At 50.2% G+C, this 15,787-nt stretch overlaps 7 protein-coding genes across 7 annotated transcripts; 3 read left to right on the forward strand and 4 right to left on the reverse strand.

Annotated features, from left to right (window-relative positions):
• Positions 1–455: 455 nt before the first annotated feature.
• On the reverse strand, positions 456–1,888 carry BO97DRAFT_357923 (type I HSP40 co-chaperone YDJ1; the record flags this gene model as incomplete). Its single annotated transcript, XM_025692228.1, has 4 exons — positions 456–772; positions 825–1,643; positions 1,717–1,786; positions 1,853–1,888. 4 exons carry the CDS (start codon positions 1,886–1,888, stop codon positions 456–458), a joined length of 1,242 nt encoding a protein of 413 aa, XP_025545964.1.
• Positions 1,889–4,199: 2,311 nt separating this feature from the next.
• BO97DRAFT_465685 (NUDIX hydrolase) lies at positions 4,200–4,664 on the forward strand (the record flags this gene model as incomplete). The annotated part of the gene is made up of 2 exons (XM_025699555.1): positions 4,200–4,295; positions 4,335–4,664. 2 exons carry the CDS (start codon positions 4,200–4,202, stop codon positions 4,635–4,637), a joined length of 399 nt encoding a protein of 132 aa, XP_025545965.1. The 3' UTR covers positions 4,638–4,664.
• A 426-nt stretch (positions 4,665–5,090) lies between these two features.
• Positions 5,091–6,137, reverse strand: BO97DRAFT_429907 (uncharacterized protein; the record flags this gene model as incomplete). The annotated part of the gene is made up of 1 exon (XM_025697405.1): positions 5,091–6,137. The coding sequence occupies one exon, from the start codon at positions 6,135–6,137 to the stop codon at positions 5,091–5,093; it is 1,047 nt and encodes a 348-aa protein (XP_025545966.1).
• A 2,774-nt stretch (positions 6,138–8,911) lies between these two features.
• Positions 8,912–10,339, reverse strand: BO97DRAFT_279074 (uncharacterized protein). Its single transcript, XM_025691047.1, has one exon. The coding sequence runs from the start codon at positions 9,878–9,880 to the stop codon at positions 8,993–8,995; it is 888 nt and encodes a 295-aa protein (XP_025545967.1). The 5' UTR covers positions 9,881–10,339; the 3' UTR covers positions 8,912–8,992.
• A 1,915-nt stretch (positions 10,340–12,254) lies between these two features.
• On the forward strand, positions 12,255–13,375 carry BO97DRAFT_447303 (uncharacterized protein; the record flags this gene model as incomplete). Its single annotated transcript, XM_025698760.1, has 3 exons — positions 12,255–12,515; positions 12,579–12,923; positions 13,364–13,375. 3 exons carry the CDS (start codon positions 12,255–12,257, stop codon positions 13,373–13,375), a joined length of 618 nt encoding a protein of 205 aa, XP_025545968.1.
• Positions 13,376–13,470: 95 nt separating this feature from the next.
• BO97DRAFT_474056 (cytosine deaminase) lies at positions 13,471–14,469 on the forward strand. Its single transcript, XM_025700292.1, has 3 exons — positions 13,471–13,684; positions 13,889–14,154; positions 14,287–14,469. Exons 1-3 carry the CDS (start codon positions 13,526–13,528, stop codon positions 14,306–14,308), a joined length of 447 nt encoding a protein of 148 aa, XP_025545969.1. The 5' UTR covers positions 13,471–13,525; the 3' UTR covers positions 14,309–14,469.
• Positions 14,287–15,733, reverse strand: BO97DRAFT_474057 (uroporphyrinogen decarboxylase HEM12). Its single transcript, XM_025700293.1, has 4 exons — positions 15,660–15,733; positions 15,563–15,604; positions 14,554–15,477; positions 14,287–14,489 (listed from the first exon to the last, which is right to left on the reverse strand). The coding sequence occupies exons 1-4, from the start codon at positions 15,712–15,714 to the stop codon at positions 14,416–14,418; spliced, it is 1,095 nt and encodes a 364-aa protein (XP_025545970.1). The 5' UTR covers positions 15,715–15,733; the 3' UTR covers positions 14,287–14,415.
• Between the last annotated feature and the right edge of the window lie 54 nt (positions 15,734–15,787).

The following is a 15,787-nucleotide window of genomic DNA, read 5'->3' on the forward strand; positions in this document are numbered from 1 at the left end:
TTTCCCCGTCAGACACATGTGGATAGGGAAGGAACCGAAGGGGAAAGAAAGGGGAAGAGTGAAGATCACCCCGTGAAATGTCATGGTCTCATCAGTCTATTCATCGGATTCCAATCGGCTTCAGTTGCCCACAGAGAGTAAGAGTGAGATAAGGAGAAAAGGGAAAAGAGATCATTAGTTGTGGGAATCTCAAAGCGTCCTGATGGTGATGATGATGATAATAGAATGAAGAGAGATGCAAAAAAGGAAAGAGAAAAAAAAAATCCATTGTCATCTTCCGAATTCTTCAGTGCAAACGCCATCGCAAGAGTCAATGTCATCACATAGGAAACACAAAAACAGAACCGAGCAACAGCACCAGGGCAGAAACCCCCCACATGGTATCATAAGCGAATCTCAAGAAGCCCCAGCGCATCATCATCAGGCATCTAGTATTATCCACCCCCTGAAAAGATTTACTGAGAGGCGCACTGCACGCGCTCAGCACCAGGAGGAACGTCATCGTCATCCTCGTCCATAGAGTTGGCAGCTCCGTGGGCGCGTGCCTGAGAGTACTCGCTGGAGTCGATATCCTCAAGGTCGAAGTCCTCAACCATGGCATCGGCGGCAGGCTTGGCCTGCTCCATACGAGTAGGCAGGACCTGCTCGAGCAACTCAAGGTTCTTGAGCTGGTCCTTCTCGGGGAACTTGACATCGAACTGTATGTAAAGGTTGCCGTAGTCGTGGTGACGGTAGGAAGGCATACCCTGACCCTTGATGACCTTGATAGCGCCTGATAGGGATGTTAGCGAATGGCTCAATGCGCTCCGAACAAGGATACTAACCTGGGGTGATAACCTCGCCAGGGGCGATGTTAACGGTCAACCACCGTTCATCCAAGTGCTCAATGTTAATAGTGCCACCAGCAAGAGCGGTGAGGAGGTCGATCTCAGCCTGATAGAAGAGGTCGTCATCCTTGCGCTGGAAGCGGGGGTGGGGCTTCTGCTCGATCTCAAACACCACATCACCGGGCATCACACCGGGCATCTGGTCACCCTCACCGCGGAACTCGATCTTCTGTCCGTTCTTGACACCCTTGTCAACGTGGACGTGAAGGACCTTGCGCTCGACCACAGTCTTCTTGCCATTACAGCGCTTGCAGCGGTCCTTGTCGCGGATGATCTCACCCTCACCGTTACAGTCAGGGCAGACGGTCTGAAAGCGCTGAATCATAGGACCCATCTGGCGCATCATCGTCTTCATACCGCTACCGTTACAGCCCGTGCAGGACTTGACGGCACCCTCCTTACCACCGCGACCGTCACAGCCTGAGCAGATAACGGACTTCTGCAGGGCGAGTTTCGACACCTTACCGCGGTAAATGTCCTCCAGGTTGACCTTGTGAACGTGGTGGATGGTGCGGGCTTTCTTAGGGCCCTGATCGCGCATACCACCGCCGAACATGCCTCCGAAGCCACCACCGCCGCCGAAGAACTGAGCGAATAGATCCTCGGCGCCCATACCACCGCCGGCACCGCCATGCTCAAGACCCTCCTCACCAAGCTGGTCGTAAAGGGAACGCTTCTGGGGGTCGGAGAGCACCTCGTAGGCGTGGGACAATTCCTTGAACTTCTCGGCCGCTTCGGGGTTGTTTGTGTTCTTGTCTGTTATGAAGAGAGGATTCTGGTTAGGGCATCGAACAATTTCTAGAGGGCTTTTCCGACTGAAAGCACATACCAGGGTGATACTTCAGGGCACCCTTCTTGTAGGCAGTCTTGAGTTGGGCCTCAGTGGCCGTGGGGGCAACCTAACCGCCTCACAGTCAGTTTTGCGAGTTCGAGCAAAAACTCAATTTCAGCGAAGAAAAACTTACCCCAAGGGTGTCGTAAAACTTAGTTTCCTTGACCATTTTGATCTAAATCTGGAAAATATGACAGAGAAGAAAGAGAGGTTTGGCGAGGGAAGAAAAAGAGGAGTATTGAGCGGTGTCGAAACCAAAGAACTTTTGAGAGGGAGGAAAGACAAGAGGGAAGTTCAATCGGAAAGTCTACAGCGGAGGGTATGAGAGAAGCAGGAGTGAGCGAGAAACGAGGATCAGAAGCGCTGTCTTCCGGAAAACGAAATGCACACGGCCACGAGAGGTGGAAGAAAGGGTGGATGAGGGTAAGGGAAGGTCAAGAGGGGAAGAGAGGAGAGGAGAGAAGAGGGTGAAGGAACAAGACAATGTTCGGAATTGGATTATCAAAGCCAGGGAGCAGCAGCGGCGGCGGCGGCGGGCGGCGAAGAGAGGAGGAGGAGGAGGGCGGAGTTGGTAAGGTAAGAAAGAAAACAAAGATTACCGGTAACAGGCACCAAATTTGCCAAGCGTTTCGGACGATCTACTGGAGGTTTGATACCGGAGATACGATGTGGCGAAACTCCGGAAGTATAGAGATTTGTGGATTGTGGAAGCAAGAAGAAACGCAGGAAGAAAAGGACAAGGCAGGCAGACAACCAGAGACAACGGATCTGAATCCAAATGCAAACAGGCTGCTTTTGAACCAATTGAGATGCCCACGATAGTATCTTATCCCCAGATTGAAGGATGATGTTCTCGTGGTTTCGACTGCCCCGTCATCCGCGGCTTTTCGTGGCCCGAGCGCGCTTTGGAGGGCTTCGATGACTTTCGGTCTTCTTCCATCTCTTTCGATCACTTTCCACGGTAACAAAAGGTCGGGTTATCAGGCTGCTATGTTGGTAATCTACGTGTGCTTACAGGTCATTTCGGTGAATTCTTACTTGACAGGGGATTCTTGGATGGGTCAATAGTGTGAGGAGAACAGGTCATAGTCATTCATCATGGAGTTCCTCTTCTTCGAAGACAATTTTCAGAATCAATGCCTCCCCAGGCTTGTATGTACCTGGTACAGTAGGATACAGTACGCGAGCGCACCGCTGAGATAGAAGCCAATCACATCACGATCCCAGATAAATGATCTGGCAGAAAAGTCTTAAAAGGAAGAAAGGCGGTGCAGTGCTGGTAATTTGAGCCACGGGGGCGCGCCACATGCCACAGCCACACACACCTGGGCGCAGCTGCAGCAACCGCCTTCTCAATGAAGCCATATGGCAGAAATCTCTCAAAACGGAAGCGGAGACCGGCGTGACCCGTGACCACTGCAGGCTGCAGGCACTGCAGCACCCAGGGTACTGAGGGCTCAGCTGCACCAGCTCAATGCATCCAGCCAGATCATCTAGATAATTCAGCCCCATCCTCACCAGTATGGATCAACGGGAAGCAGGATGAGCAAGGCACGTATTGACAGCTGCACCGTATAGAATTGGGGTCAGCTACTCACCGACTCTCCGGACTTGCTTATTCCCCAACCCTTCGTCAGCAACGATTCCTTGATATTTGGCCGATCCACCCCGCTCACGACCCTTCCCAGGAGTAAGAAGACTTGCTATCAGCAGTGACAGTAAGCATGCTCGTCGTATAACCAGAAGTCAATACAAGTAAGACGAGACCCGGGGGCTGTCAGGCAGCAGATCCCGCATATGAAGATGTTAAAGGACCTAGCCGTCTCCCATTCGCGCAATGCACGCTTCATGCACTTGAATAAGCTTTGCGGGACCTGGAAGGAAGCACTAGTACGGTACCTATCTCTCATAAGGATTTAAATCTACTTAATGCGATTAGCTCATCCTCTGCAGAATCCAGATTGTCCGGTTTCCGATGCCCCAAAAGAGGGGAAGAGAGAGAGCTGTCTGTCTCATACCAGATAGGCAGCATATCAAGCGTCAGGGCTGTCTCTATCTTTAGTTAACCAAAACTCGCACATCGACATCATAGCCAGCCGTTGCTGGACATCCTGCCCCCTGCCCTGCCTTGTTGCTTCGTATAGACGGAAGTCGGGCTCGATGTATCTGACGTGGCTGATGCCGGATAGCTTCCCCGGACACGGCTGGTCTTTGTGATGGTCCATTGCAGTGCTTTGTGTAATCTACGTATGAGAGATTTACCCTCTAATTTCTTTTTCGATTGAAGAGGGGTTCAGTACAATAAGCCCAATGAGAGGATTTTGAACTCTCCTTTCTCTATCATCAGACTCAACTTCAACACAGCTTGACCTGACCAACTTTGACAACAACAATCATCCAAAGAGTATCAAACTCTATTTGATCCAACAGACCAAGACGGAAAACCCATATCCTTATATCAACCACCCGAGATATTCAAGATGTCTTCCTACACCTACGCCGAACACCTCGAGGAACACGCCAAGCCCCATGCAGGCTTCATCGCAGCCAAGCCAGAGGACTACTCACGGCCCCATGTCCTAGCCGGTGGAATGATCTTCTCCGCGGAGCCCTAGCCCCGCATTCTCCTCCTCCGCCGGGCGCCCGACAAGTGGTCCGCGGGCCTCTGGGAGACCCCCGGCAGCACCTACAAGGAGACGGACGCCAGCGTGCTGGCCTGCGCCTCCCGCAAGGTCTTCGAAGAGACCGGGTGCCGTGTGTCGCGCTTCGTGGATCTGGTTGCCCTCGACAAGTGGCAGCTGCTCCGGCCTCAGGGTGTGCGGTATATGGAGAAGTACATGTTCCTGGTGGAGGTGGATGGGGAGGACTGGGAGAAGAAGATCAAGCTCGCACCGAATCAGCATGATGATTTCCTTTGAGGAAGCGGGGGTTTCGCCAATGGTGCTCTGCTTCCTGACATGACAGGGCCTGCCTGCTGTCATCCAATGCACTATATTCTGATATTGGACCCACGCGCTCGCTCCTCTGGATTGAGAAGTTCAAATAGCCGTGGCTTGTGTAGTAACAGGTTGAGTAACAGTGTCCGAAATAAAGGTACTCCATTCATGGTAAGTTGAATCCGAAACTTTGTCTGGTAGACGTGATGCTGAAATTATTCCGGAGGGGTGGATGGCTTGTACAAAGTCTTGTAATCATGTTTCCGAGAATAATACAATGATAATATGAGATGTTGAGATAAAGAATTCCGAGTGTGTGATGATGTCGTTCTTTCCAGGGATCCACAACATGAGTCGAATTAACAGTGTTAACGAGTCCCGTCAACATCGAGCGAGTCTGTTCCTGAGAGAGGTGCGTCCGAGAAAGAGACTCACCTATATAATAAGTGCATCTTTAGCATCTTTTTTGGCAATCGCAAACATATGATCTTCGAGCTTGGAATTGGGCTTCATCGGAAACCACACACCGAACACCTGGTACTTCTCCGGCTTGAAGGTTCCTGGGACATGCATAACTTCGTATAGGACAAATTCGTTGTCTCTATTCGATACCTTGACTGTGCGAATAACCGGAGCTTCGTTCTTGTCCTGTTGTCCTCTAGGTGTTTCTGGTAGGACGCTGCGCCTGAACATGCTGATGCATTTCATCTCCGGATGAATCATGAGTCTCAATTCTCGCCCCTCCCTGTTGCAACTGTCGTGATCTAGGCCAATCGTATATGCACCAATTGCATATAGGGCACCAAGAGGATCATCAGCTTTGTCGGTTTTTGGCAGCTCCGACTTTTGGCCCATGAATTTGGAAATAGCGTTCAACGTGCTAGGATTGAGATGTGCCTCTTCTTCCAATTTCTGAACAATCTGACCTGAATACTCAGAGTCATTCCCGCATGATCTAAATGGCTCGACTTTGGAAATCATCAACTTGCATTTTGAGGATGCCTCCCTAGGCCTTTGATCTACTCTGTAACACACACCTCGGGACCAATCTTTCCTTATCGCCCGCATCATGTCACTCAATTCATAAGCACGAGAAATGTTGTGGTCGCGTAAGTAGCGTTTGCAGTCTTCGGCATCGCAGGATAGTGGACGGCTTTCTCTGTCTGTACGTCGAAGGCAGATGGAACCGTTAGTCATGGGAATGAAATTCCCACAATTGTAGATCGGTCTGTACAGCTCGGCTGCTGACTGGATCTCGTTCTTGTCGTCGAGATACTCAGCCGGAGCCCATAGCGCGGTTGAACTTTTGGCGCCGAAAATACCTGATGGCGCACAGGTGATGAGCTCAAATTCGTAGTCGTCACGTAGTTGCTTTAATGCCTTGCCCAGAAGACCAACTGCACTATCGGTGGCATAGTCAGAACCATCGAGCTTCAGCACGTCAACCCAGATAGACTTGACATGTCTCTCTGTTGAGTACATGACCTTCGTGAGGTCACCAGGTCCAACAAGTTCCGTCCGAACAGGTGGAGTGGGCCTTTTGTGCTTTCTCTAGATAGAGATTGCAGCTCTTCGCCAGCAAAGAACCTCATGGCAAAATCCTAGTTGGCCTGTCTTCGTTTGCCAACCGGAGCCCAGGCTGAGAAAGATTCTGCAGCCGGGCGATAGAACTGCACGCGCTCAAGCTCCACACAGTCTCGGATGATCTGAGGATTAAATTCCTCTAAAGCTTGTTGTGTCATTTAAGCTATAGCTTCTTCAGCGAAATCAATGTCGACCGAATGGGGTGAAGCGCCGTCAACGATTTCGACATTTCATCCCGCCACTTCTTGAGTAGGTCTTCTACCAATTGGCGCGAGTACAGAGTGTCGGTAGGGTTGTTCTGTGAATTGCCGCCACATTGAGACCACGCCTGGGTCCACTTCACCTGGAGACGAGATGCATAGTACATCTCCTGCCGTGGCCACAGTCTGTTGAACCAGGACGACATCGGCAAGATCCCGGAGCACTCTGTACATTGATTCCACGCTTTCTTCCAGGAATAATTGGACGAATCATGTGTAAAACCTGTCAATACTTTCAATCTTTTGACGAAACATTCGCAAGGTGCGCCAGGAAGAAGAGCGATTACTTTCAGGTTGCGGTATACGAAAGGAATATCGACCAGCGAATAGTCAACTTTGTCCTGGCCCATACAGAGCTGGTCCAGCCAACATCCTCCATGGACCTCGAATAGCTCTGCCAGGCATCTGATGAAGTCTTTGTCAACCCACTTTGGACCTGGCGATATGGAAACAATGACCCCGTTTTCGTCGTGTCTGATGATTCTTTGCGCATGCGGGAGTCGACCCCAGGCATATGATATCGCAACCGCTGCCGGTTTTTCGATCTTTGGGTTGTCTGGGTTCTCGAATCTCGGGCACTTCTGTGTGATGTGGAGGTGCTTTTTTGGTAGGCCAGTGCTCCCTTTGTGGGTATCAGAACATTTGCTGAAGTGTCTAATTACAATGCGACGAAAAGATTGGGTCGGTGAATTGGGAGAGCTCTGTTCAAAGACTGAATCGGGCATATGCGTCTAGAGACAGTGAGATCGAACAGGGAAACGGACGGACGGGCAGGCAGGCAGGCAGGCAGATAGACAGAGAATCTCAGTTGAGGGTTTTGCGGTTCTGCCCAAGCAGGAATTGCAGGTACTTAATACAGCAGGGAGCGCATACGAATTGTTAGCGGAAGTGAGACACCAACAGTGCAGAGTTCGTCCACAAGACTTGGATTGAGACAATCCGAAACTAATCTCAGCACCTGATTCTATCAAGCTACGAATATCGTGGGCTTGCAACCAAGGCAAGACAGATGACAGCAACCATCACGCAGGCCAACGCCCCAATCAGAAGTGCCACCATCACTCACTCACATGCCCCTGAAGCCCCAGTCTGTTCTCACATCGAGATATAGTGTTCGGACTCAGCCATATATCCCTCTGGATGCTCGGGCACTTCCTTGGTTGTTGCTCGGGTCTGCCCTTGTATGATGTGGGCGATAATCCAAGCAGCGATAGTCCGCTAACAATGATGGTATGCATCGAAGCACGTACAATGCCGAGGCTCGCTACCTACGAGTGGATCAATGGATCGGTGGCGTCTCTAGCGGTGCGTAGTCTAGACTCAAGGCTGCTTGTAAGAGCTCTGTGGCCAAGTCTCCATGGGTCTCCCGTCCAACAATGCCGCAAGATGTAGTCTGAAGGACTACGGAGCGACTCAGGGGAAGCGAGATATCAGCATGCCCATGGTCAGTTGGGCCATGGGCAGCATAGAATGTCTACAGAGGAGTCAATTTGGCAGGTGGGAAGTGCATCCAGGCCTGCAAGGATTGATTTTAAAGTTAGTATGAGACAAGGTTAAGGTGTGTGTGTTTCAAAAGGTCTCGATATACATTTCTCAGCTACGTTACAGGATACTGGCCAGTGGAAACTATACATAAACCAGAGTCGATAGGAAAAGTAGGGCTGGTCAACATTATTCCATGACTAACCATGGCGGGCTAAGCTAACCGCGAGCGCATGCTAAGCGCGCTCAGACCTCCCTAGTACAAGATCAAGCACCTCTCTTAGCGGTTCAATTATTCACGATTTTAGCCCCTTTCAAGCGCACTCAGGATAATCTTCAATTGGCCACCTGTATGTTCATTCGGCCTGGATATGGTGGCATAGCGGGCTATCAGTGCTTAACCCGAAAATCAGTCAACATGAACGTTCTACTCTAAGCCTCTATAGGTGAGGCTGGTGTGTTGAGCATACTAGTATATTAAGTCATCTCAAATCCTTGAATGACATCGAAAGTATATTCTTTGGCAGAAAAGTACTTTCTTTGTGTCTTTCAGTCTATATTTGTTGCTTGATCAGCCCGCACCCCCACCCTGGAGACCCACCTAGACGGATAATAAAGCTAGTTAAAGCATTGTGAGTACGGTAATATTGAAAGACCATAGCTGCCATGCCATGCCTCTGGCGAGGAGGTGTGGGACTCAGTGTCTAAAAATCCGGTATTCGGACGTTGCTTTGAATAGCCTTGACTCTTGGATCAGTTACAAAACAACAATAACTGGAAGTACAAGTAAAGAATATATTAGAATTCGTAAGATCAGCCTTACCCATGGGGCTAAAGTATTCAATTCAGTGTAGTGAGGTCTTGAAATGCGGAAGAGTGTATATACGGCCTTAGTAGTCAGCCACTACACACCACTGTATCAGTCCTGAGCTGTATTTTATTTTATGTGTCCTAGATGAGAATATGACCTATTATAGTGAACCACCAGTACCCCCAGGGGCAAGTGCCCTATTAAACTTTGCTGCTAAGGCCATGCCCCTTTTCTGAACCCGAGCCTGCGGTTTCCTGTAAAGTTGAAGACTTGTAAGAATACCGGGGGCGCATTGACAATACGGGGTCGGAAGGAAGCTTTTCGAAGCCCGTCCAAGGCGATCTAGCCCTCAGACCCAGAAAGAAAATGAAAAAACAGGAAGAAAGAAGAACGCAAGCAGGAAAGAGAAACAACCAAAGATTGAGGCTGCTGATCAATCTACCCGCTTGAGTTACCTCTTTGTCTTCCTGAACGTTCCCTCCTTGGACGGAGGAAGCCTTTAGTGCCTTTAGTATCCTCAGTGCACGCTTCTCCTCCAATGCTACATAAACGGGGTTTACTGGTGGACATATACTCTCAAAGGATTTATCAAGTCGCGATCTTTCAAGCCTTTCGAGTTCTTCCATGTCATACTCTCTCCAGTATCCGAGCATGTCATATTCTGGGTTGGACTTCTGCCTCTCTTCCCGATTCTTTGAAGACTTTAGGTGGCGTGCTTTCTCAGTCGCCCAAATTTGTCTGGCAAATATTTGGCTCCTTCGTCTGGACTGCTTTGAATATATCCTACCCTCCCTGGCAATCTCCAGCCTTGCTGCCAGGCACTCTGCAGGACTGCTGCAACCACGAGGCGGACGAGGCCAATCTGAATCTCTCCACTTCTTCGAATCCTCCAACAACATCAACTCGTCCAACTCGGTCCATTCGTCCGACTCAATCAAATCTAACTGCAGCTGCGCGTCATCCACAGGCTTTAGCCAGACCGGATCCATACCCTGCCCGAATTCTTGCCGAGCCTTCCGCACTCGGTTTCCCGGTGGAGACGTCGTCGCCCGTGCGCTCGCCCAATGTGTGGGGTCTAGAAGGCCCATCCCCGTCGTCTTTTTCTTCGGTGGGCCATCTTCAACACGTCGCTGAGTGCTTGATCTCGGAACTAACCCGGAAATGTCTTCTTTAGGTTGGGTCGCGTATTCGATCACCGCACTCCTCTCTGCTGTTGGTCAGAACAAGCTCATGCCGGCCGCGGATTATGGCTGCAAAGTCATACACGGCCGGACAGGTTATGTCAGGGACAATGTCAGCTGGGTGTTGGGCCGGCTGATGGCAGAGTTCGGGGCATGGGCGAATAAAGATACCAAGGAATAAACAAACACACTGGTGAGGAATAGTTGGAAAGAGCTCCGAGAAGACGATAAGTTTGCGGACCGACCGCCACAGGTAGGCCTCGTCGTCACAGTGTACAGCCCGAGAGCTGGGGGAGGCGAATCCGTTACAGTGGCGAGCAATAATCGGGTGAACTGTACCGCAATCGTGACCGTTCTGCTTCAACTGATATTTGCCATTATAACGTAATCGGTAAGCGAGTCGGCCACGTAAGCGAGTCGGCCACCCCATCAACCACCACCACGCCCACAAAACTGCCTGTATACAGACATCGATTTCTCCACCAAAAATGTCTCGATCATCAAAAGTTTCAGTGAAACAAGAAGGCAGGCTCTGCCTCGCAGTTAAGGCTATAAAAAAAGGTCAAATTCGCTCAATTCACAAGGCTGCAGATACTTTTAAAGTTCCGCGTTCAACTCTTCAAGATCGTTTGAATGGCATCACGTACCGCAAGAAAACACGCGCCAATTGCTATAAACTGACTCCTTTGGAAGAGAAATCACTTATTAAATGGATTATATCACTGGATCAACGTGGCGCACCGCCAAGGCAACTTTATATACGTGATATGGTATTAATCTTGATACAAAAACACAGTGAAAAATCAACCGATTCGGTAGGTGAAAAATGGGTGTATAACTTTATTTCTCGGCATCGTGATTCCTTAAAGTCTCGGTTTACACGTCAAATCAGTTATAAATGTGCAAAGTATAAGGATTCTGAGGTTATACAGGCCTGGTTTCAACGCGTACAAACCGCCGTCGCTACGTACGCAATTGCAGATGCAGATATCTACAATTTTGATAAAACCGGCTTTGCTATAGGTTTGGTGGCTGCGGCTAAGGTAGTAACATGTTTATTCTGCCGTGGAAGACCTTTCTTTATACAGCCTGGAAACCGCGAATGGGTAACTTCAATTGAGTGTATCAACGCCACAGGATGGGCGTTACCGGCATACGTGATATTAAAGACAAAGACCCATATACAGGCATGGTATAAAGGCAGTCTACCCTCTTCATGGCGTATTGCGATATCACCAAATAGGTGGACTAATCGAGAAATTGGTGAACACTGGCTTAAGGAACACTTTATTCCTTATATCAAGGACCAAAGAACTGGCTAATATAGCCTCCTTATCCTTGATGGACATGACTCCCATTTAACATCTTAATTTAATGATATATGCCGTGAGAATGATGTTATTCCAGTATGCATGCCGGCCAATTCTTCTCATCTCTGCCAGCCTTTGGATGTGGCTGTATTCTCGCCGTTAAAGCAAGCGTACAGCCGCCGGATTAAACACCTTATTCGAACCGGATATTACCATATTGATAAGGTTGATTTTCTTAACGTCTATCCAGACGCCCACATTCAAGTATTCAAATCCACGAATATACAAAGTGCCTTCAAGGCTTCCGGAATTGTTCCTTTTGATCCAAGCAAGGTTCTAGATAACTTTATCTTCTACAGGGAGGAGAGCCGGCCAAGTAGTTAAGGAACTACTTCAACCGTTACCAAAACACCTAGGAATTTAAAGTAATTTAAGAAATACGAGTTGTTGATATCTCAATTGCTTCAATACCCTGATCCTCCGGTTTCATTTATGCAAACTGCCTTATTATACATTGTTAAAGGTGTAGAGATAGCCTTGAACCGAGCGGCCCTTTTAGAACTTGAGAACTACCAACTCCGTGTAGCCGTTGAGAGGAAGAACACCAAGCAGAGGCGGAATCAGTATTAAATGGATAGTCTAAATGGCTTCACAATCCAGGAAGCCCGTGAAGCCTTTGCAAACGCCCAGGCTGCAGAGGAAGCAGCCGGTGATACAGGGCCTGCAGAGGGTCAACCTTGCCGCCGCGCGCCGCCTCGCTGCAGCATGTGTGGTGTTCTTGGATATACACGTACGAGGTGTTTAACAAGGAAGGATTAAGCACAATTGCAGGCGTTTAAACAGCTATATAAACGTTTAAGAATACTGCATTTTTTGTATGTAAATCAAAATTCTGATATGGGTGGCATAACCGGCTGCTTGCCAAGACTGCGGTGGCCGACTCGCTTACGTGGCCGACTCGCTTACCGATTATGTTACCGCTTATTACGTCAGGTGATTGGGGTATACTCCTGATTACTGCTGCCGGGACTGTACTTGCAACTACCGCCGGACATCTCCCACAATGGGAGAAGGAGAAGTGGGCTTGTCGCAAGCGAGCCAGCCCGCCTTATATCTTGACCAGGGGCAACGGAGCCCAGCATGCCGTTGCCATTCTCGGCAACTGTGAAGGCTTGAACCTGGAAGATATGGCATCGGGGTACCTCGAAACCGAGACTACTCTCCGGGCACGAGTTGATCTTGTGGTTCGGGCGATCCTGTGGACTAGTCTACTGATCTTTGCCACCTGACTGAAGACAAATTTATGGTATCTTCTGATCGTGGGCGTTCTCGGTATCTGTCAGAACGTCTTAGCCGCGGGGCTGGCGCGGACTCAGGAGCCCCTTGGAATGCCTCTGGACATCGAAAAGGCGTACGGTGGGAAAAGCGTGATGGGAACATTGAGGGCCGTTGAAGAAGAATACCGGGGCGTAGGCCACAGTATGCTGGGTGTATTCTTCCCTAATGGGATTAATTCTGTCGAGGAGGAGCAATGGGAGAAGATCGAGCGGGAGCGGGAGGAGCGCGAAAGGGGGGGGTGGCCCAAGGAGAGGAGAAGACGGAGCAAGGGGCCGCAGACGGAGGAGACATGGGAAAAGAAGGTCAGGAAGAAGAGGAAGAGGCGGAGGAGGCGGAGGAGGAGGCCGCCGAGAGCAGGAGGAGTACGTAGTCTACTCCTCGGCAATGGACCAACTATGTACGGTACCTGGAAGGTCACCCCGGCATCATGGATGACTGCCCGTGGCCCCGGCTCGGCAGACCGAAGCGAAGCGGGAAGAAGAACGGATACTAGGGATGTGGATTCTGTGTATTTGCGTATGTACTGTACGCCTGTTTAATCCTTATACCTGTATGTATTTGAGTGGATCTCTTGCAGTTTTTTAAACCAACCAAAAATCTATTTCCTTATTACTTAGTAACCAGAAGTACAGACTTTTTCGATTAAGATGTTGAACCAATCCCTGAGGAGCTTAGTGTGAGAAGAAAAAAATGCTGTATAAACCACTTTTTGCCTTACACGTATAAGATTCTAATTTTACAGAAGTACACGTAATTTGTATTCTTGTTTTCCATCCCTAACGGATACGCCCGGTTCATCAGAACATGGCCTCCGCATTCCGCACCGCATGGAGCTACAGAGTTTTGTCACTTCCTGTCAACTTCAGCCCCCGCTCCTGCATCTCTTCCAGTCCACAGCATCATCATGGAAACCGATCCCGGGTTTATCGCCGCTCTCGAAGAAGCCAAGCAAGGGTTAGCCGAAGGAGGTGTTCCCATTGGAGCTGCCTTGGTGTCCAAGGATGGTAAGATCCTCGGTCGCGGCCACAACATGCGCGTCCAGAAGGGCAGCGCCGTCTTGCATGTGCGTTTCCTATCCTTTGCTTTTCCCCTCTTCTTTTTTTAAAGGGCCTCGTTGCATTGTCGAACCCCTTACAATTGTCTACCCTGGATCTCGACTGCTGCTCTAGGTGTGTGAGGATTGTTGCGTTGGGTAAATTGCAGGAGCTAGCATGACGTAACTACTGACTGCCTGACTGACTGACTGATTGGACTGGAACTGCAATAGGCTGAGATGTCCGCGCTCGAAAACTCGGGTCGCTTGCCCGCTTCGGCCTACGAAGGTGCCACCATGTACACCACCCTCTCGCCTTGCGATATGTGTACCGGTGCCTGTATCCTCTACAAGGTGAAGCGCGTCGTCATTGGGGAAAATAAGAATTTCATGGGCGGCGAGGAATACCTTCTCAACCGTGGAAAGGAGGTGGTGGTCTTGAATAACAAGGAGTGTAAGAAGTTGATGGAGGATTTTGTCAAGGATAAGCCGGAGCTCTGGTAAGTCATGATATGATGGGACTTGATTTTGGTCTTTCAGTTTTGCATGGTATCATTTTGTTTGTCTCTACCGACATCTTTCTTTCGTGGTGCTTTTTGCGAGGATTTGGTCTGACTATATGATCCGAACAGGAACGAGGATATTGCCGTCTGAGTATCATTGTGCGAGAAAGGAATCGCAAATACGCTGCAATGAACATATCCAGAATGTATATAGTCGGGAGATTTGTATGAGTCATACCCACCCATCAAGCGACGGCCTTACGCCGCTGTCAAGCGGTGAATTTCCTCAAAGTAGAACCGGAGATCATCAGGGTTGACGAACGGAGTGATACCTAATCATTGCCAATGGTATCATCAGTATGTGAAAGAATCGAAGTCTGAAAGGTTAATCCTTACCGTGTCCCAAATTGGCGATCCAACCCTTCTTGCCCGGCCAGAATCCGCGAACCATGGTCTCCACGGCCTCGGTGATGGCCTCGCGAGTACCGTAGAGAACACCCGGATCGGCATTGCCTTGCAGCGTAACGCGACCGTTCGCAATCTTCTTGGCCTCCGCGGGATCATGCAACCAGTCCAGACCAACCACGTTGTAGCCCGACTCGCACAGATCCTCCAGAGCGAACCAAGCCCCCTTCGCAAAGACGGTCATCGGGACGGGCTCCAGACCCATCTCCGCCAGCTTCTTCGGGAGGTTCTGGGCGATATAGCGCAGATAGGGGAGGGAAAACCGGCTGAAGGCCACGGGCGACATCTCGCCGGCCCAGGAGTCAAACACCTGCACCAGCTGCGCACCCGCCTCGACCTGCAGCGCCAAGTACTCGACGCAGATCTCGGCGATCTTCTGCAGCAGAGCCTTGGACTCCTCGGCGTACCGGTAGATCCACTTCTTCGACTGAACGAAGAGCTTCGTGCCACCCCCCTCGACCATGTAGCACAGCAGTGTCCAGGGCGCCCCGCAAAAGCCAATCAACGGCACGCGACCCGCGAGCTTGTGGCGGGTGAGCGTGATGGCCTTGTACACATAGTCCAGCTCACCCTTGACGTCCACCTGCTTTTGCATCACCGTCTCGTACTGTCCATCGTCCGGCGATTGCAGCGGCTGCGGGAAGTGCGGACCCTTCTTGTCAACCATCTCGACCTGCATGCCCATGGCCTGGGGAATCACCAGGATGTCTGAGAAGATGATCGCTGCATCGATGAGTCCGGCATACCGCTCAATGGGCTGGAGGGTCAAGGTGGAGGCGATCTCGGGACTGCGACAGCATTCGAAGAAGTCGCGGTTGCCTTTCGCTTCGTGATATTCGGGGAGGTAGCGACCGGCTGCAGAAAGTCGAAGCTCAGAGTTAGTGACTGTTGGTTGCACGTTCCTAGATTCCGCACAGATTACGAATGGGAGAAGGCGTACCTTGCCTCATGACCCAGATCGGAGGGCGGGGCACCTCCTCACCTAAGAGAAAATTAGCTTTCTATGTTGGTGAGTGTATAGATAAACTTTGAGGTACCTCTGGCGGCCCTCAGCAAGAGGTCGTTCTTCAATGGCGCAAACTGCTCGGGCATTTTGGTTGTGAAAGGTATGTTGCAGGAGAGAGGACCCTGGGAAGGAGGGGTTTCCATGACATGCGCAAGTCCT

The sequence above is a fragment of the Aspergillus homomorphus genome (genome assembly GCF_003184865.1).
Source record: "Aspergillus homomorphus CBS 101889 unplaced genomic scaffold BO97scaffold_86, whole genome shotgun sequence".
NCBI classification, from domain to species: Eukaryota; Fungi; Ascomycota; class Eurotiomycetes; order Eurotiales; family Aspergillaceae; genus Aspergillus; species Aspergillus homomorphus.

Excerpts from the sequence above, each read along its gene's own strand:
- BO97DRAFT_279074 (XM_025691047.1), bottom strand. The coding sequence starts at position 9,880 with ATGGGCCTTCTAGACCCCACACATTGGGCGAGCGCACGGGCGACGACG.
- BO97DRAFT_474056 (XM_025700292.1), top strand. The coding sequence starts at position 13,526 with ATGGAAACCGATCCCGGGTTTATCGCCGCTCTCGAAGAAGCCAAGCAA. Across the intron at positions 13,685-13,888 it reads AGGGCAGCGCCGTCTTGCAT|GCTGAGATGTCCGCGCTCGA; the intron begins GTGCGTTTCCTA and ends GAACTGCAATAG. Across the intron at positions 14,155-14,286 it reads AAGGATAAGCCGGAGCTCTG|GAACGAGGATATTGCCGTCT; the intron begins GTAAGTCATGAT and ends TGATCCGAACAG.
- BO97DRAFT_474057 (XM_025700293.1), bottom strand. The coding sequence starts at position 15,714 with ATGCCCGAGCAGTTTGCGCCATTGAAGAACGACCTCTTGCTGAGGGCC. Across the intron at positions 15,478-15,562 it reads GATCTGGGTCATGAGGCAAG|CCGGTCGCTACCTCCCCGAA; the intron begins GTACGCCTTCTC and ends GACTTTCTGCAG. Across the intron at positions 14,490-14,553 it reads GATCGCCAATTTGGGACACG|GTATCACTCCGTTCGTCAAC; the intron begins GTAAGGATTAAC and ends GGCAATGATTAG.